Source organism: Oryza brachyantha, chromosome 4 (assembly GCF_000231095.2).
Source record: "Oryza brachyantha chromosome 4, ObraRS2, whole genome shotgun sequence".
NCBI classification, from domain to species: domain Eukaryota; kingdom Viridiplantae; phylum Streptophyta; class Magnoliopsida; order Poales; family Poaceae; genus Oryza; species Oryza brachyantha.
In genome coordinates this window covers 7,233,784-7,255,427 of record NC_023166.2, presented here as the reverse complement: position 1 = coordinate 7,255,427, position 21,644 = coordinate 7,233,784, and the positions used below count along the sequence as shown (strand labels likewise).

The 21,644-nt window shown below is 35.3% G+C and overlaps 1 protein-coding gene across 1 annotated transcript; it reads right to left on the bottom strand.

Moving 5' to 3' along the window:
* Window positions 1-750: 750 nt before the first annotated feature.
* LOC102719859 (aspartic proteinase 36-like) lies at window positions 751-19,096 on the bottom strand. The gene is made up of 10 exons (XM_006653210.2): window positions 18,793-19,096; window positions 18,395-18,524; window positions 18,023-18,273; window positions 14,676-14,900; window positions 12,357-12,522; window positions 12,195-12,265; window positions 10,245-10,335; window positions 3,308-3,383; window positions 3,150-3,221; window positions 751-1,014 (listed from the first exon to the last, which is right to left on the bottom strand). The coding sequence occupies exons 1-10, from the start codon at window positions 19,023-19,025 to the stop codon at window positions 866-868; spliced, it is 1,464 nt and encodes a 487-aa protein (XP_006653273.1). The 5' UTR covers window positions 19,026-19,096; the 3' UTR covers window positions 751-865.
* Window positions 19,097-21,644: the final 2,548 nt, after the last annotated feature.

Sequence of the window (21,644 nt, the reverse complement as noted above, 5' to 3'; positions counted from 1 at the left end):
ATTTCTTAGAACTCGCACTTGTCAATGACATTTTATAGATTTCCCCTTTAACAAATAACCTTGTGATTAGATGATCTCATATATTTGACTCCGTGGAGTTTGGGATCTAGTGGATTTTTTTGTGTATTTTGTGTAGCATTCAAGGTTGGTGAAAACTTGGGGTGTTACAGTAATATGCATATCGGTTGCTTAGTTTGACCACGTGGCATATGCGTTCGACATGTATCCTATATTTCCACTTCAATAATTCTTTTTACTCCCCTTGTTCTTTCCTTCGTGCAAACAAGTTCCAATGTAATGTTACCAATGCATCACTATAGTGTACAAAGTAATGACCTAGGACTCACAATATGTAAAATACATTACATAAATAATTCAAAATCGATTGTTTATGATTTCAAATACCGAAATCACCCTCCAGAACAACTTTAAGGTTTATATGTCTTCTTTGGCAAAATTTTCATCATGTTATGTATTTTTCAAGGTATATAACCGTCCAGTATATTTGCATATTGTCATTATTAATCTAGAACACCAAATTTGGGTATTCCCCACCAGGTTTTATTGAGTCACATTAGCAGTTAATTTTGACCATCTGATCTTGTGGGATGACCATTGAAGAAATGAAAATAAGTACTACTGCATACATACACCTGGTAATGTATCTAGAGATTTGCATTCCACTAAAATCAACCGACAGAGCACAGTAATTTTCAAACTCATAGGAAAACACGAGGAAGGAGAATTTCATATCAAGAAAATTGTATTAGAATTATAGTTGTGGCAGCCAAAGTACAGATTTTATGGTTGTAGGAAATGGAATCATATCATTGAAAAAAATAGATATTTTTGTTGCACACCGGTGTTAGGATACTAGATAGCTTGACACCATTATTACCAGTGGCATAATCCAGTGCATCTGCCACTGATATATCCAACCAGAAGAGATGTTGTTTGCATTGACAGTGTAAGTTGCCCCAGTCTCTTCATCCTTAATTTTAATGCTAGAGGAACCTGAAAGGGTAGAAACAGTTCAATGACATACAAAATATTAGTGAATAAGCCACCAAGTACTAAGGTTTAGAAAACATAAACAAGGACACACTAGTAAAGATTAGGAAAGAAACGTGAGCTAGTAGCAATGTGAATAATGGCAACCGTTGCTGCTCCCACCCCTTCACTTTCCACCAAGGGCCACCACTCCAGTCATGCCTTCATTACTGGGGATGGCCACTACCTGATATCTACAGTGGATTGATGGAGAGTGGTGGACATGATTTTTTTATTTTCTAAAACTTTTAATAAATAATTTTATTACTAAACCTCTCACGCAAAAGTTTTCACCATCTATACATTTTTTCCACGTCACCCCTCCTGATGTGGCCAAAAGATATGTCACGTCAAGCTGGCCGGCGTGGTAGGGCTGCCACGCCACCATGGGCATGGCAAGAACACGCGGACACGCCAACTACCCAGCGTGATAGTGTTGTCTTGCTACACCAAGCAGGGTGCCACACCAAGCGGGGTGGTGGGATGGTTCATTAGAGCTATGATATGACTTTGTGAGAACAGTTGTTCACCCCATAGCATGGGCATCTGAGCAAATCTAATATCTATTAACATACTAACAGATAGTGTCTTGTTCTGGAATGCATATATTCGCCTTGCAATGGTAGGATTACAATGGAGCTTGCCCTTCCTAGCGGCATTGGTTCTTGGCCAATGTGGAGAAACACTCTTCATGCACATGAAAGAATAGACTTTCATTACTACAACGACTTCGTTGTGACCTCTAGGCCCTACTTAATATATATATATATATATATATATATATATATATATATATATATATATATATATATATATATATAGTCTAGGGTACAAAATAACTATAATATGGTCTTTTGGCTTTACCATTGGATAAAGATGTAAACACTCTCTAGAGAAAAAAATAATTGATTTTCCATGCTCAGAGCCATTAGTGACTTAGTAAATTGTCATGTGTATAGTTTTATGATATTTAAATTTTTGATGGTATTATATTGTGATGATATTATGATACTATCATATTAATACTACGATGTTCTACTTGTTCACTATTTGTTACAAGTTTCGTTGCAATATAATTCTATTTACTATTAGGCAATGAAGTTTACTTTATGCTGAAAATAAATCCACCAAAAATATCCCTCGTTGACCACAGCTTGCACTTACTTAAGGCTCCTAAAAGGTATATATGAGCATGTACTCGCTCATACATTATGTATATATCTTCAAACTTGTTGCAAGAAGCGAGTGCATGCTTTGTGCTAGGTCTGTGGGTTTCATGTATGGTTCTTCTATTGTGATTACTAGTTGGTTGCCTTTGTGGTTTTTACACTTTTCTTCCATTGCATTCGACTTATGTTTTTTTATTTGGCTAGTTGGCCTGTTGTGTTATATAATTTTTGCTAACCCAAATTTCAATGAAATTTATCATCTGTATGTAGGTGTTTGTGATATGGATGTGACAACAAGTTATTGAATACATGTGCTAGCTGCTAACCAAAGGACTAGCATGGTTTACGCTTGAGGAAGCTCCTAAGACTTTTGCCTTCTCACAGCAGTTATTTCAATTCAATTTTCCAATATATGGACTGACTTGCTCTTAAAAAAAAAATACTTTTTTGAGTTTGTCTTTAGGTACTCAAATCGTATTGGCATGCATGGACAGGAAATAACACTCTCTTAACTTTACATTTTTTTTAATGTACCTAAATCATACATCAGCTAGCATTCTTGTTTGATTTTCTAGGAAAAGGATATGATATCATTGTGTTTAATTATCTCATAGCCGTCTAAGATAGATTCTATAAACATAATGAATACACTACCAAACTTTTTAATAAACTAGTTTTAGAATTACAGATTTTTTTGGTTTAATAGTGCTCTAGGTGTGGATATCAGCGGCAATAAAACCAAGTTAATTGTAAGCAAACATGAACAAGTATGTAGGTGATCAACAACAAGAGAAGTAAGGGGCCGTCCTCCAGGTATGATGGCCACAGCTTAGCTCAGCATCAAATTCATTGTCTTACTACTTCATTAGTTTTTGGCTAGTACAAATATATATCATTCTCTTGGTCAAATTTCAATGAATTCAAACTTACAGTTGTACTCTGTCCAGCCAATGACATGGTTTTCCATGTCATAGATGACTAGCTTATCGGAAATGACCATTTCTGAAAGAAAACATGCATGTATTATCTCTGGCAGCAAAATATAAAAACTGAAAAAAAGATTTTCTTTCAGAGAGATTAAAACAAACCTCCCAAAACCACCCCATCCTCACCCATCCCAACATTCCTTGAAGCATCTTGGAATCCAACACAATATTGATTATCCTGCTCCAAATACAGCAAACCACAAATCTAAGTATGAACATATATTGGTACGTCTACATCTGAAAAAAAATATAAATCAAAGCGTTAATACAAAACTGAGTAGCATGTATGACAGAACAGTAATCAATTGATCCCGGTGTAGTATGGGTACAGTCTGAATGAAGGTCCAGAGGAGAGGAGATACCATGTGCCCACAAGGTAACATGAGATACCATCTCACATCATTAGTTTTAAAACATGGCTATAGTCTGACCTCTCGACTACTCTCAATGTGTAATGTGTAGAGGATGAGATATGGATATGTACCCAACAAAAGTGTAGGATTTTGGCTTCTATCACATGATGTGCATAAAATGAATAAACTCAACATGCTAAAAACTAATCAATTAACTATGAGCACGGTCATGAGCGACATACTCATATATGAAAAATACTCCATATACTATACCCGGTATGTTTGGGGTATATATGGAATGATTATAATCTATGGAAGAGTCCAAAGTGGATAGGATCACCTAATATGGCTAGGTTCTGAAGGCCTACTCAGAAAAGATAAGACATGCAAAGTTTATATCCATGAGTCCTACAAGGATACAAGGGGACCTATCATATATATACAACACACCAGATCTGGGACTCACCTGTCTGAACGTTAGTCATCATAAGCCACTCCAAGCCAAAAAAAAAAAAACACTACCGAGGAGCCAAGTCTACAACTACAACCACCTCTCAACAATACCGCATTGTCGGAATCCCTGACAAAACTGTAGACTAGGTCTATACTAGAGCTTTACATTTATCTATCTGTCCACATATTATAACTTGTATGTCCTTTGGATTGTTGGATATAGGGATACTACCTTGTGCGGGATGGGGGAGAGAACCTATATAAAAATTAGTCTATCTCTTTGTGCCCATTTGAGGGTTTAGAACTTCTTGCCATTAGACAAACCTCTCACCCATGGTATACACTATACTACTGTCAAATATTTATTGATGACAATATTGAAGTGTGATGTGTATAGTTTTGTCAATATTATCGTGCCATTCGGGCATGGGTTGAAATAATGTTTTGCCCCTTGAGAGTCCTCTGAAATGACAATGGTTTCTTGCTGCCATCAAGGGCACCAAGCATGATACGTTCATACTTATACATTATTTCATATCTATACTTCTAAATCTTGAAGTCCACCGTTGCGAACTATTGTGAATTAAGAATTGCTTTATGCTAAAAGTGAAACCACAATTAAGCATATTTATTTAGGTTGAGTCTATTCAGAATTGGCATTGCGAATATATTAACATATATACTGCATGTTGCTTTACTATTGTTGTGCATTGCGTTCAGGCTTGGATGCATGTTATAGGATGTCTTGTAATGCATGTGTTCTCGCTATGGGTGAGAGAGATTTTTTAGGACGGTTCTAATTATTTATTGTCCCTTGGTTTCTTTTGTTATACCATAGATAGGCATGTGGTGTGCGTGAGTGTGCATGCACATATATATTGTGCTACTCTTATGATTCATTGTTCTCAAACTACTCTCCCCATCCCTAAATATTTGATACCGTTGATTTTTTGACACATGTTTAACCGTTTGTTTTATTCAAATTTTTTAATAAAATATGTCAAGCTATATATATATACGCATAAAAATATATTTAATAATAAATAAAATGATATACAAATAATGAATAATTATGTAATTTTTTAAATAAGAATAATAATCAAACATGTATAAAAAAGTTAATGACATCAAATATTTAGGGACAGAGAGTATTTGGCCAGTCATCCTACTCTATCATGTATGACCGCACTCGGTAGGGATGTTATCTGCTTGTGGTATTGCATTATTGGGACGTGACGACGACAAATTTTTGGTTGCTTGTTCTAGCCACTGATCATTCGACCAACGCAAGATGAAGGTTGGATTCAAGACTTGGGAGGGATGCCTCACAACATACATCTAGAATGTATTGGAGTATATAATTTGGTTGTCGTCTAGGTACCTACTGTTATGGAATAATTAACAACACACAGGCCAAAGCAATTAAGTTTTTGCCATGTCAGGCAGTGGTCAAATGAAGCCCAACAAAGTGATGAGACAAAACATCCACTCTACAAGTAGCATCAGTTGTTGAGCTAGTCTAATATCCGAATAGGAGGGAGTTGTCTTTTTTAGCATGAGAAAGATATAACAAAACAAGGCCTTGATCAATTCTCCTAGGTGCAAGAAGCTGCAGTAGGAGTTGGTTTAAAGTAACTGGTTTGTGGCACATGGAGCATATAGTGATAAATGTATTTTCATCGTATATGCACCCTCTCTCAATCCAAGCTTAGTCATCCGTAGTAGTCTAAACTTCGTTTAAAACCATAAAAAGTATGCGAGTCATATCCCTTTATATTTTGTTCTAAGCCTGCCCTGATGAATACACTGTGGCACATGCCAGATGGGGATGGAGCGGATCCTTGAGAGAAACAACTGGAGGAAAGCACATACACATGAGGAGGGGGCAGGCTTGGGTGCCTGCTTGCACAAATCTAGAGATTTAGAAGCTTTGTTTTGATGAATTCATAAGAATTTTTGTGGACTGGAGCTTACAGGGGAATTTGAAAATTTTAATCCGAGGGATTACATTTGAATTGTGTGAATTTAAAAACAAATTTTAAAATTCTCATTTGTCGTTTAGGTCCATTTGATTTTGAAAAATTAAAATTATCTTTTTGCGTAATCCCAATATGGAAACAAATCTAGGCAACTTTTTCCTCAATTACGTATAATTGATTTTTTCATTAAACCTTTTATAAACTGGCCCTTTTACAAATTATAATGTGAATACTATATTTAATTCAAAATTTAACCCATAGGCTGAAAGGTTGTGTTCCAATCTGGATTAAATATGTAAATAATTTGGTATTGGAGTCAAAATAAAGGCTGTTAGTATATTCACTATCTTTCTAGCGCTAGTTTTGTTCATCTCTGGCAAGTAGTTTGTAAGAAATAGATAGAACAGTGCTGCTGATCGCGTCAGAAAACTAGGGCGGCGATTTTTATTTTAAATCTCAGAGCAACGAAGGTAGAATCTATTATTTTTTATTTTGCATACCTTATCTAGATAATGCAACATAGACGCTCTGGATGTACTTATTTGCTATGTTTGATTAAGCAGTTTGAAGTTACGATTAAAACAATGAGATGGCACTCTTTCATGCTGTTACAAAAAAATTATACCTAGTAGTTTAGAACTTATAACACACTAGTACTATCTCAATTTAGTAATACAAATAAAATATCATAAACTCCTTCAAATCAATCATATAAATTAAATATTTAAAGTTGTTTATCTATCTAGCAATTGTTAATTTTATTATCTAAACAAAATATAATAAAATAGCAGCAAACGAACCGTTAATAGTACTATTGTAGCTTTACATAATTAATTATAGGTTGTCACATAATGTAAGCACAACTTTTCATGTTTGGATGGTAATTTTAGAACTTGCAAGGACAAGTTTATACACTAATTTCAGAAACATTGCAATAATAAGTTCATTGTAAGCATAATTTCAATTAAATAATTTATTTACATTATCTAATATTAGAACAAAATTTAAACTCTACAGACCTAAATTTAATAAAAGCTACTTTATAAAAAGATGTGTCGCAACTCATACAACTTACCGTTTTCTTATATTAAGTGAAAAGTTTTTGATGTTTGTATATTTCAAATGAACAAAACAATTGTGTAACTCTCAAATAACATGTAATTCAAAGACAAAATTTTTATGAGTTTAAAAGCAAATATCATTGTATCTTCTTATATTACATAAAAAGAAATTAAATTTAAATATGATAATACAATACCTAATAAATATTTATCACACGAGTTCGTTTTAGTTCAAAAATATACCACATAGTTCTTAACGAAGCAAAATAACCTGTGATGTTTTCTGTGAAAGTGCATCTAGCCCCTAAACGAAGTTTTGGATGATTAATGATAATGCTAGCCAAGCATGTGTGCGCTAATGAGTTGTAATTGCAGAGAAGTTTAAGGGATCAATTCGATTGAGGGATTACGTGACTTACTTGATGCATGTGTGACCCGGAGTGATGGTTCTATGAAGACAAAGGGGCTCGAAGAAGATTTTATTTTTTCGTTTTGAGTCGTAGGAACTTTGTACTATCAAGAGGGGTCACTAGAAGCTCAGCATGCATCCAAGAGTAGTTATGGTTGAGTTTAAGTCGAGAAGAGGCTCGATGCTGTTTTTCACAAGTAGCAGGGACCGGACGGTCCGGGCTCCTGGCCGGATAATCCGGTGGCAGAACGGTCCGGACCTTGGTCCGACCGCTGCTCCTCTGAGTGAGTGAGCTAAGTATCGGCTGGACGGTCCGGCCCCCTAGCCAGACGGTCCGGTTAGGTTTCTTTTCCAACGGCTAAGTGACGTCTGCCAGCCTATATAAGGCCCCTTGAGATCTAATCGTTGGTGAGGCTTTCTGTTCGAATTCACTGATTTCTAGGGCAAGTTTAGTTCCTCTCAAGCCTCCCCACTAATCCAAAACACTTCCTAGAGAGATTAATTGGTGGATCATATCTTAGGAAGAGTGTTTAGGCTAGTGAGTGATTGAGTGATTGTTCTTGGGTGAAGATGGATGCATGCGGAGTCAAGGTGGCCTATTACTCTTGGAGATTCATCTCCTAGACGGATAGGCGTCGCCCGTGAGCTTCCTATTATTGTGGATCGCCCGGGAGAAAGTTTGTGAAGGTCATTGCCTAACCTCCGTAAGGAAATAGGTAAGATTGTTAGTGAATTCTTGTGCTTTCTCATACAGGGCTGCAGGGTAGAGTGGATTGCAACCTAGGGCTGGGCAAGCCGCCTTGATCTTGACCTTGGTGGTCGATCGAAGGGGTTGCTAGTCCTTAGGTGTGAATCTGAAGACCCATGTTGGCCTTATGGGAGGAAGCCAAGAGAGGGATAGGATCGACAGAGATCCCGCTCGCAGGAGCGCCTCAACGGAGAGTAGGATCAAAAGATCCGAACTTCGGGATAAATCTCTCGTGTCTCCTGCAATCTTTCTGCTTTTATTTTCCGCACACGATCACATTACGTTCCCAGGAACATCTCTGAAAAAGGAGACTGTCAAGCCTGCATTTTTCACTGACAGGATGGTCCGGTGTTCTAACCAGGACGGTCCGGCTAGAGCTCTCGATCCAACCCGAGAGTGCCGACCGGACGGTCCTGCGGTAGGTCCAGACGGTCCGGCCCCTACTAACCGTTGCGATTTCAAAGAATTTTTTAAGACACATATTCACCCCCCTCTAGGCTCTCCCTGGGACTACATTCTGTGGTTGTGGTTTCTGTTAATAATTATTAGGAGACGAATGGACATGTCATTCAATATTAAAAACATATTTTGTAGTGATGCATCATTTGATATTTTAACTGCTTTACTTATTTCATATAAAAGATGGTGTCAATGCAATATTCCTAGAACCCCAAGTACTTATTCCTATTTACTATATTTTATCTTTATTGTTAGTACTTTGATCGTTTGAGCGTCTGATAATACTTGTCTAGAGGCTTTGTCGATCTGATGATGAGTGCAAATACAGTGTGATTATGATCACGATCTTTATTGTCTTGGCATAATTATCAACGTTCTAATTGCATTTTGTGTCGGCTTTCATTCTAAAGATATACGCTACATATTTATAGAAAATTTATAATTGAAAAGTTTATATCTTTATCTTAATATAAAGACTTTAATATATAGAAAGTGTGTCATGTTTTAAATTAGAAAGATAATTTCTCACATATGGAAACTCTACAATTTGTAAGATAATTTCTAATTTAGAATATCTCTAATGTATAGAAAGCAACTGTCCTAGCCATCCGATCATACGAAGATAATTTTAGCCATCAAATTTAAAGAATACGGAACGAAAGATCTTGTACTACTCATATTTCAAGATTGTATCATGCTCATATTTTTTTATTCTTACTTACATTAAACAATTCATGTTTTATTCTAGTTAAAAATTTCATGTTCCATCTAGTTTCTTATTTATCTTCCTATGAGTAAGCACTTGATTTGCTTATTTCATTTTACTAATAAATACTAAGGATGTATTCACGCTTGTCTGAGATGAAAACTACTATTTCAATTCATGAATGTTCAGGATAAAAACAATTATTTGTTGACTTCCTGTGTTTTTTTTCAATGAAAAAATGTTCCATTTGTTTTGACTAAAATAAAAAAATATATTTGTTTCAATGAAAAGAAGGATGCATTTTGCTATTCGTTACTTATTCTCTCATTGTCACATCCATGTTTTTCTAGTTATATATTGTGCTTGCTAAGTATTTTATGCTCACTCTGATAATTTATCTAGTTTGTTATGGTTTATAGGTACACATTGCGACCAACGTGCATGGATGGGAAGTAGCACCATTTTACATTCACACCTCAATAAACACTAAAAGCACATAATTTAGTATTATGTTGGTATAGTGAAAATTATCATGACTAGATTTGTTCTTGTTATTGACCCTTATGACGATGGTACTTGTAGTTTACGGATGATAATGTATTATTTTATTTTAAGCTGTTGTAATAAAGATGTGAAGTGTTTAGCACTACAGGTAGATAGAAATCTAGGGTACAACGATAAAATTTGGGTCATTAATGAAGGACACTTGAAATGACTCTCAACAAGCAATTTTTTATACGTTTTTATTAAACTAGTTTTTTTCTTTCAGTTTAATATGTCAACAAGTTGTTGCAACTATTAATGTGACATGCCTATACCAATTGGAGAGTAGACGGTTTTTTCCATCTTCAATAGAAAACTGAATGGTTACCTCAAATTCAAAAAGGTAATCATATGGATACACATCCAACGTAAGATCACCCTGAAATTTGAATGTTATATTTGGAAATCCATCATTAGTGCTGCAAAAAGAACATAACAATAGTTAGAATAATAGTAAAGTAATATGGAATAATTTTATTCAAACACCTGAAGTACTTAGATTTGTATAATATATAGTGGCTCCCCCAAGCTATGTGACATTCGATCAAATGACCACGCAAGAAGTAGAAAACAATATAAGCAATCTTCTACGGTAAATCTGATAGAGATTATGCCATTGTAACAGATGACATGGTACCCGATGTATCCTTTTCCAAGAAAATCATGAAAAAACTCAATTCCACTACAAAATCCCACCCACCTGTGAATTTCATTATTCCAAATCCATGCTTCCTTTAATTTTGTTTTGTATTTAGATAAGAACAAAAGTTTATTTTGAAATATTGTTTAATTCTTAAATCTCGGTTATTTTGGTACATGTCGTTGTTTTGTGCTTGCATTAATAAACGAGGTGGAGTTAAATATGAAAGAATGGTAGCGAGCAGAAGATAATGGATTATCTAGGTTCGGGTCTTTGAATATAAAGTAATACCCTACACCTATACTGAGGAATATGGCTTAATAGTCAGATACTGAATTACAAACTATCTAATCACCCCTATACAATAATTGGTAGTGCCCAACTAGGTGTACTTGATGAGACATAGAATACAAAACCTTATTTACAGTCTACTAGCTAGATCGGCCATAGAACACAAGACCTCACTTTCCTAATCGAATTGTACATGGTATTAACTCTATCTCTATATACCCCTTGCCGTATCATGCACAATACCTTTTAAGAGTATTAACTTGGAATTTTGCCTATCAAAATTTCAATTTTGGTGGATTTGTGAGTTTCGGTTATGTCCCAAGTGGTTTTATTGAAATTTTGAAAGAACTACTCCCCCATTTCATACTATAAGTCACTTTGGGCTTGTCTTAAGTTAAACTTCTTCAAGTTTGAACTAGTATGTAAAAATATAATAAAATTCACAACACTAAATTAGTTTAACTAAATTCATCATTGAATATATTTTTATGGTATGTTTATTTTTTGTTGAAAATATTGTTATACTTTTTTATAAATTTGCTCAAACTTCAACAAGTTTGACGTAGGACAAACCTAAAGTGACTTATGATATCATACGGAGGGAGTACCATTTTTCCTCATGAATGCTCAAGTCTTAATACTTGGTATCAAAACAAAAATTAATACTCAAGCTTGTTTACCCAATGATATTTCAGGGAAACCAATCCATGGTCAAAATTATTGTGAAAACCCATATTTGGCACAAATATAAATTTGGAGTGAATTTGGAAGAGACCAAAGTTTTCCCATCAAGGCTAGTCGGGCCGCTGATATGACGCTCGTCTAAACTAAGGTCCATCGAGTGTTCAGACCGTATGTGTTTGGGTAGTCTGATTGATAAGTATAGGTCTGATTCCAATATGGCTTTTTTACATGTTTCGTTACTTGATTCTAGGGTTTCTCGGGTCCTAATAGATCTTTTAAGCATAATATGATGTGGAAATACTTTGTCTAACATGAGACCAACCCCTTTATAAGGCCTATGGTCTATTCAATTGAAAGAAGATCTATAAACTATCATCAACCATCAATCATTGGTTCGCACGGTAAGCAATATGCCTTAAATATGAAAGCATAAAATCATTTATAGGTTTTTCAAGAAACATTTCGGTTCACCCATCAAATAGGTGCCGAATCAGCCTAGAGGATGGTTTTGATCTCTAGATTGGCTCTGCTAGTTTGACTTGATCCTTTTGGTATCTTAGTCCAAATATTTTGATTAAGGTGTATAGTGAAGTGTACCAGATCAAGGGTGGTTTTGAATTCAGAACTTGTTAAAATAATTAGATTATGTGATATGAAGTATACCTGTTAAGATACTCAAAACATTCAAGATCATCAACATTCCGCAATGTTATATTCTTATGCTTGGCAAATATCTGCAATTGGTTGAGAACAACAGTATATGTCAACATAATGCAAACAATTTTTCATCAACGGCACAAAACAACAGCAGGTTCATTGTCGTACCGCAAGCATTAATTCACTATATACAATCCCAGGAAGGTAGGCCAATGCTGTGCCACTGTCAACCATTGTACCCTTCGAATCAGTCGTTCCAAATATATTGGCTGGAATCTGAAGTGCTGTATTATCAACATCTATTGACGTGAGGTTCACAAGGTGATATTTCGATCTGATTTATAAAATCATAAATAGATATCAGCATGCACAGTGTGTGAGTGGATATGAAATTTCCACAGGCATTATCGCTTGTAGACAAATATTCCAGACATGCTACACATGTTCCCTTAGATTTGTAAATGCTACGGGGCCAATGATTATTGTATTTGAATAAAAATTGATGCTACAACATTAGGTCAGTGGAAACATGAAGATCACTGAACATAGCTAAGAGTGCAATCTATCTTACTAATGCCGGTGGTTGTCACCATGAGCTGATCCTATCACATGGCACAGTAAATTCTTAAATAAATCTCAGATGCATGAAAAAAAGATTAGCCTGTTAGACCAAATATCCAGAACCTTTTGCCACATTCTTCTCCTCGTCCAATCATTTCACCAAGGGGAACATAGGTAATTCAAATACAACAACAATATCCAGGAAAACAAGAAAAGACGAAAGGTAAATGAAGAAGTACTACTACACATCTTCTCACACTACACCATGACTTAGTGTTTATAGCAATACACCATGACTTAGTGTTGATCAACTATGACGGACTACGTGTGATGGGCCGCCTCACCTTTTACAGGCCATACAATGGCCTATTGTAGATGAGGCCCAACGACTTTATCTATTACATGCCTTCATATAAGCCAGTTGGATGTACGAGCAGGTCACCTCTGATGGATAAATGTAAAGGTCCATCATAATAGGTAGTCGGTCACCTATGACAGGTAAGTATCAAAACCTGTCATAGTTGTGGCCTTCCATGTGTAACTGGTTTTGAGCGGCACCCTTAGAGGTAACATATTACCTCTAGCATGTGTTTGTCTTTACATGCCATTAAGATGGAATAGATATAGATAATTATATTAGAGTTGACTTTTTTAGAGAATATTAGAGTGGATTAAATTGATAACAAACATAGATTAAAAACCTGATCATCTACTTTTGGTTGATTTTTTATTTATGAACTTCATATGTATAGTTTTCAGAAAACAAGCATGGCCTAGCTGTCAAAGTAAACAAAGTTATCTTATCCCAATGAAAGCTATCAATCACTGTGCATTATCTACTTCAAGTTAGTTTCTCAAACTTTTATTAATAAAATTCATGAAACTGTTAAGAGAGATTTGAAATTGTTGCATTATTTAAAAAATAACATAAAATGATATACTCCATCCATTCCATATTGTAAGTTGTTTGAATATATACATATTTCGGGTTGGATTTAACTGGACTAAGACGACAACAGAAATAATTTGGTACATTATAAGCTTCCAAATAATGAGTATCCACAACTCCACCAGATATGAATTAGGCGTGCCAATGGCACACCCATTTTCTAGTTCTATATATAGGTAAAACAACCAACATAAAAATTTTACATAGTCATGTGCATTTGTATGTTCATTGAAGACTTTGGAACATTATGCTTAAAAGAAGTGTCATGAACATTAATTTGCATATAGTTTCATTCACTGTATTTTTACCATAAATATACTGGTATACACTTGATACATGGATAAATATTAACTTCATGTTATCAACACACAAGGATTTCAACGAAGTTTCTTCAAACAACTAGTCCATTAGTTTTATATAATAAGACATTTTGGCCAAACCTAGATTCATCTATTGCTCAGGAGTTTTACTCTCGTCCTTTCTTTTGTACAGTGAGATACCAGTACCTCGAGGTACTAATATCCTCACTCGTGCTATCACCCCACGATCAAGCTGGTACCTCGAGGTACCATGCAATCATGACTGTTCGATCTATCATCACCAACTGTCGGGATTTTAGTACCAACTTGATCGTGAGGTGGATAGTACAAGTGAGGATTTTAGTACCTCACGGTACTAGTAACTCGTGGTACAAAAAGAAGGATGTGAGTAAAGCTCATTGCTCAGTGTATATTGTTTGTTATTTATATGTCTAGATTCACTGACATCCATATGAATCTAGCAAATGCTAGAAAGTCCTACGTTGTGAAATTGAGGTAGTACACTGTAATAGTTTAAATGGAATGGTATTTCTTAGAAGCAAGATGCTAAGATCAAAGTCAAAATATATGTATTTAAACTAGGGTCAACTTACATTTTGAGAATATAACAGATTAACAGAAACAGAATAGTAGTGTCTAGGAACAAGAATAACTCACTGGTTATTTGCTAAAGGTGTTGTTTTTACTTTTGGCTCCACGACTTCTCCAATAGCAAAAATTCCACCTCCATTTCTGGAATCGAGGCAATGAGAAAATATTTTTTTTGTCTTCCCTGCGGCAGCCAATTGTGATAACAATGTATTATTTGAATTGGAAAACCCAATAATTCCATCAACTGCCAGTTCTGTAATGTTTAAACTCCCAGAATTTTGTGCTGCACACCTACAACATCAACGGAGAAAGTTAACAAAAGCTGATTTTAAAAAAAAAAAGAGTCGTGTGTGCTTCACACTGTTATTCAGCAAGAATCATGCTAATTTACTTAGTAGCATTTTGTATTTGTTTCTTACTTTGTCACAATTTTGACTGCAAATGAATTTGATGAGGATAGTTTACCAACAGAGAAGTTGATACCTTGCTTACCTCGCAAATAATTTAATAAAGTTGCAACAAGACAGTTTCGCATCATATGTTTCGTATAATTTGCATTGTAGATCATTTATTCTAAGGCTGGAAATTATGTTGTTGTTATGTGGCTTCGTGAGAGAAGGAAGACACAATGCAGCATATATCAATCTTACTCTAGAAAAAAAATAGATCGATCAATAATGTGCTAGGAATAATTGGGGTGGTGTGACCTCATGAAAAAATAAAGAGAATTTGTAATGCGGCTTCAGGAAAGAACTGGGGCAATTTACCACACAGATAAAATCATCCAAAGGATAGAAATAATAGTGGTCATTTGGATCCAAAAGAAGCGAGACAACTTGCAAAATTGATATCAATCAACCAAAGGCCAAAAAAAAAAAATAGTGGTGATTTGTAGATGTTCAGTCACCCTACAGTAGATCAATAATCGAATGCTAGAAATAATTTGGGTATTTTAGGGGTTCAAATCCAAAACTTAGAGACTTATTGGTGATAGGGAAAACTAAGGGCTTTTAATGGGTGGAGAAAAAAAATTCAGGAGCACACAAGGAATTTTCTCTAGAAAAAAAATGATGGAATAATAGGTGACACTTTGAATAGTGTCTTCTAACTACAAAGTAAAAATCAATGTATCAGGCTGATAAGAAAATCGACAGATCCTCGTGTTAACCTTATTAACTTGTTAGATTAGCTGTCAGTGGAAAAGCGAAGCAACTGGCAATGAATAGGAAAATGGAAAAGTTTGGGCTTTAGAAGAATTTGCTGGTGCTCCTATTTCACAATAGATATATACTTGTAAATCCAATTATTTAATAGCTTGCTGAGAAATTGTGACGAAAACATAACATTACCATATGGGAAAACAATAATTAACTAATCAGAAGGATCTTCCTAAATCATTGAGGTGCTTGTACAAGAACTACAGTCTTTGGTTCTAGAACTGAACTATATATTTTCTGTTATCTCAGAAGAACTTCTAGTTCAATATGGACATCAGAATAACTATAAATAACTCTATTTTATGATTGACCAATATAAACTTCAGCAACTTCAAACTGGACTCGTTTCCCTGAAGAGTCATATTAGAAGAGTCATATTATGATCACCATAGATCACACATTTTCAAACATTTATGGGCCACTGTTAAGGCAAACGTAATATACATCTAATTTTGAAGCCCATCTAACCTTATAACCTTATGTATCCATGGTATCCTCTGGGAAAATTAAACCATTTGGCCTTAATTACGTGTTAATCATATCAGCTCCTTGCTGCTGAGATCCTATCTCCATAAGGACTAATGCAAGGCAACATTAGGATCGCGAGTAGACATGCAGTCCCCTTGAATTGTCCATGGTTTGATCGATCAGTGTGTTCCTCAATTAAACAAAGTCAAAGCCATGCAGCAAACTATATATCTATGGGCATTGTGGTAACTGTACAATCACAATGATCCATGGGGTGCTACAATCAATTTTATACATTGATGTAATCATTTTAAGAACAATAAAACATCCTTAATTTATCTAAAGAAAACATCCAGCAGTGATGGCCTGTGCTATAACTGCTGGCTGCTGAACCACACCTGATCGATATTGCGTACGTGTCAATACCTATCACCGAACCAACTGTGATGGCTACTCTATCACTACTGGTTCACACGGGATTGGAAGGCAAATAACGCCCAACTTGACATGAATATATCTAAGTATCACAAGTAGCTCAATAACTATCGAAATCCCATTGGATTTTTTTAAGATGCACCAAGATTGTTTTCGACCGTCCATTAGGTACAGATCCGATGGCTAATATTAGTCTTACCTCTCATGCGATAAGAGCCATTTATTATGCCATTTAAAATCAATTAATGTTATTTATTATACAATAAGCAATGAAGTAGTGTTTCCTTATTTAAAAGTACAAAGATAATATTTTTAAAAAATATGTACTTGTAATTTTGAAACTTGCAATATTTACAATTTATAGTATCATGACTGTAAATTAAATTTATATATCCTTTAAAAATAATTATAGACCAGTATAGATATTATTTTATCTGAAAAGGCCAAATATTTTAAATTTTTGGTAACACAGTAGCAAATAGAGGCTTCAAATATATATAATCATGATTTTTCTCCAAATTCAAAAAATATGGTTAACATATTTCCTATTATTTTTAATATTTAGGAGGTTCCATTATTTAGATTTTTTGAAAAATCAAATGACCTGCATGCCCGCATGATTGGAAAGTATGTATGCGTGCTTTGATAAAGGGTATGCATGATTAAGGTAAGCTAAATATGTGCCTCAATAGTTTACTTATTTATTGATGACATATTAATAGAAAGAATGAATAATTTTATTGAATAAAATAAAACAAAATAATCAATGGTTAGGATTACATAGAAGTGTCTTACCTCTCAAAGGTAAGTTGGAGCACTCTAAAACAGCTCAATTCCATTTCAATGAAAAAAAAACTAATGTGTCATGCACAGCAGGGATAGATCATCCAATAGTAAACTATGCACAGAATTTCTATATTATGCCATCACATAAGTGAATTTTCTCCCATAGGCCCTCCATTTCACCCAAGATTTCAACAGGGAATGCTAAAAGACCGCGTGATGGGTTTTAACAGAGTTCTCAAGAGCGTTTTCATCATTTTGTAAAGTTTGCCAATCCGGCCTACATTTTCAAGGTTATTTTGGTCCATCATATCTGTGTAGAAACTACAGATGGAACGTGATATGGTCATAGATGACGTGATGGTAAAAGGAAAGATTATCACTTGTACAATAGCATATTGTTGAACAAGTTAAATGGTTATAGTTGACCGGTTGATAATTTGCTAACAAATCAACAAATTTCTCTTGCAAAAATGGTTTAAATTTCTTTTATGAACAACGACAACTCACCCGAATATGACACTGGCGTTGGTCGGCTGAGTCTGTCCATTATTCCCAGACAATTGACGATAGTGCATGAGATCTTTGTAAAACCAGCCTGCTGTTGCGCCCCCATCACCATAAGAAAAATAGTATGGACATTTCGAGCTTCTGCTGCAGTTGGGCTGCACAGCCGATTGCTTCGAAGTGCAGAATACATCATCACATTGCACTGCTCTCGATGTTACTGACTCCAGCGGATCATATAATGTCAGCTTACTCTGCATATAAATGTTTGATTAACCATATATCAATCCAGAATTTCACATCTCTTAATAAAATGAACTGTAAATTAGTATAATTTTGCAAGGGATTGAGACAAAAAAAAAACTCTAATCCCACCACTACGCTGCTCTCGCGAGGACATTGTCTGCAGGAGATGCCGTTAACCCAGAAGGATGAACTGCCGGTGTCCACCTGCACATAGTATTGCATGGCTGGTGCCCCAATCCCAATCTCCGTGTAGTATATTCTGTGCCAAGCAAGATCGACCTTCCAATTTTAGAAGAGAAAACCACTCCTTACAAATTTGTGGACACTGACGAAAAACCGACAACTTTTCGACAAATCCGAACAAAAACTAGCTAAAATCAATTTACAAACCGAGCAACCACCAGAAGTTTTTCACAAAAACCAAATGATTTTGTTAAAAACCATTTGTTAATGCTTATGTCGAGCTCCATCTGACCCAACAAGCGAGCAAAAACAAATTGAAGAAAACGGCATATATATATATATACCCGCTACCATCGGCGCCAACGCCTCCAAGTGGGAGATCCGCTGCCTCAAGGCGACGGCAATGTCGGCTCCTATCGTGAGTTTGTAATACACCAATGTCACTACTCTTGCCCCCTCTGCCAATGATAGGGAATTTGCGCCGCACTTCCAATACCCCATTAGCCATGGTACCATGGACGAAGGAGGCTAGCACTAGGGCTAAAAGCTTGGCTGCTAGAAACATCAGATGAGCCATCGATCTCTTCTTCAGCAATGTACAAACTATGCCTTTATATTTTGTGTTGTTTTAAATAGTAATTGTTTGTTGTTTATGTAGTCTTTATCCGTAACTGTGGCCTATTATTTGAGCTTGAATATAAATGGTGAAGGGGGAAGGCAGCGACAAATGTGGAGAATCATAAACACGAAACAACTAAAATTAAGTGGAAGCGCTGTCACCTACGGTTCCCTCGAAGGGTATGGACAAATGAGGACTACTTTTTTTAAGAAAATATCCCATCCCTAATTAAGCTGCCCATCTTTTGGACATGCATGACTCTCTTTCTTTGTGGGAACAAAACTGCTAATCCATGAAAACCAAAGAGTGCTGAAACTGGCTGTGTAATCTAAAATCTAAAATCTGAAACTGACGATGCATAGTATATGATGTCCAAAAAGAGCGCCAACCTATAATTTAAAATCTGCTAGTTGGAGCTTGACTTATCCTTGTCGAACTGTGCTTAATTCAGATCACTAGCTGTCAATCCGTGCATTCCATGGGCTATTATTATAATGTTATTGATATATTAGAACTATTATTATTATTATTATAGTGATGCATTACTTATTAAATTATGTTTAAAGTTATAAGTAACTTCAACATTTTATTAAATTATGTTACAGTTTCAGTTTAGTTTTTTTATTTCTTTATTAGTAATTCCAAAATTGAAATTAATCTTCACAGCTAATTCAGTACACTAATATAAAAAATATACAGCTCGCAGTTTCCTGTAACATATTTTATTTATCATGCAAATTAGAGGCTAATGCAAAATTGGCCCACACTATTTTCGTAGACATGCCGCATGAGTTATTGATGGAGTGCAAAAATTTCTTGGTCGCATACTACATCGCCCAAATTGGTGTTGATATGGATAAAACACATCAACTGGATAGGCTACTGGCATGGTCGATTTAATTTTCCATCAACAGTGATGGTTCTACAGTCAATCTTATTTAAAAGTCTACGGTCATCTTTTCAAGTTGTACCGTCCATCTTATTCAACTTTCCGAAAGCATGCTGCAAATTCAAAATCTAATTAATTTGACCATTAATTATGTTAAAATACTCCACCCAGTGTGAAGTCAAAAAATTGTTATCTTAAAATACATTATTTATGTACTTAAAAAGATATATCGTTCGCTTAGTTAGTAACTCAAAGTTACAAAATTAAGTTTAATTTTTTAAAAATATGGACGACTCATAAATTTGGACATGAAAACACTTGTAAATTACAGATGTAGCGACCACTGTTAGCTGTCATGAACGACATCTCAATAGCTAGCTGATTTTAGAACATCTCGATCAATAAAAAGTAAGCAAAAATAAAAAAAAACCCTCAAACCTGATGAAGTCATCACCGTCACTTCGTCGCAAAAAACATAACCCAATTATACACTAGAAGTAGATCAACTTTATTGTATCAAGTCGTGCTTACAAAGTGCATACAAAGCACTGTTCTAAAACCCTAATTTCCTCTCTTATAAAAATACACAAAGGTTATATAATAGTTATGCCAGTAGGGCCTTAACCCCTCATCTATTTATACCCAGAACTCCATCACCATCTACGAGTATGACTCCTTGTCTTAGTAGCAGTAGAACTTCTTGTGCTAATAGGACTCATCCCCTTAATTTCTAAAATTGAATTTAATTTATCAAATTAAATTCTCTGCTTCCAAATTTCTTAACTATCCATATTTTTCTTTCTCAACTTTTCATCCATATTTTTTCACCATTTTTCCAACACTTGCACACACAACTTGTAGAGCATGTTACGAATCCATTCCCACGTGGTGTCCTCGACCATATGCCACCTTGTATTCAACATCATCACTTGACATCCTTAATCATCTGGAGCTTAGATCCTGATCCCTGAGCCTAGTCTCGATTCCACCGTTAACCGATGTTGACCTCTAAGAATCACGACTCTAGTCCAACTATATCATATGGCACCCTGGTCGTCCAGACCTCAGTTCCTCCCTGAAAATTACTCGTAAGAGTTTACTAGCATCAGAATTTAACAGACAATAATTGTTTTTTGATTGGCTAGAGTACGGTGTGTCCTATCTAAGCAGTATAAAGATACTAAACGGCACTGTAGCATGATAAAGTTTGTCCTCTAAGCTAGCTAGTCACTAATTATGCCCATAATCCGCAGCGCATTACAAGAGAACACAAAGATGTTGGATGATATCGAGCCATCAATTAGTTCAAGTACATCGAAAATAGTGAGCACAAAAATCTTATAGCAGCTATTACACAGTACTACGTACCGAACGTTGCCTGAATATATGAAGAGATAAGGGGAGGTTTTAGGCCGGAACAAGCATGCCTTTTTTTGGCAGAAAGCTGGAAGATCGAGTGCCAAACACCTCGTCTGTCACCAAGTTGTTCATTCCTAGTTGATGATGTTGGCTAATAACACCATTTCAACCCCTACTTAGTACACATTGTCTCGAGAGAAATATATAACAGATCCAAGGTGTGTGGAAGCCACATATACTAGTACTGTCACCAGTTTAGATTAACTAACATAAAGTAGATTTGGTACAGTAAACATATATAAGTATTAAGGACTCTGCCTAACACACAT

Coding starts and splice junctions, on each gene's coding strand:
- LOC102719859 (XM_006653210.2), bottom strand. CDS start 19,025: ATGGCTCATCTGATGTTTCTAGCAGCCAAGCTTTTAGCCCTAGTGCTA. Junction 12,266..12,356: donor ATAGTGAATTAATGCTTGCG/GTACGACAATGA, acceptor AACCAATTGCAG/ATATTTGCCAAGCATAAGAA. Junction 1,015..3,149: donor TGGCTGGACAGAGTACAACT/GTAAGTTTGAAT, acceptor CTACCCTTTCAG/GTTCCTCTAGCATTAAAATT.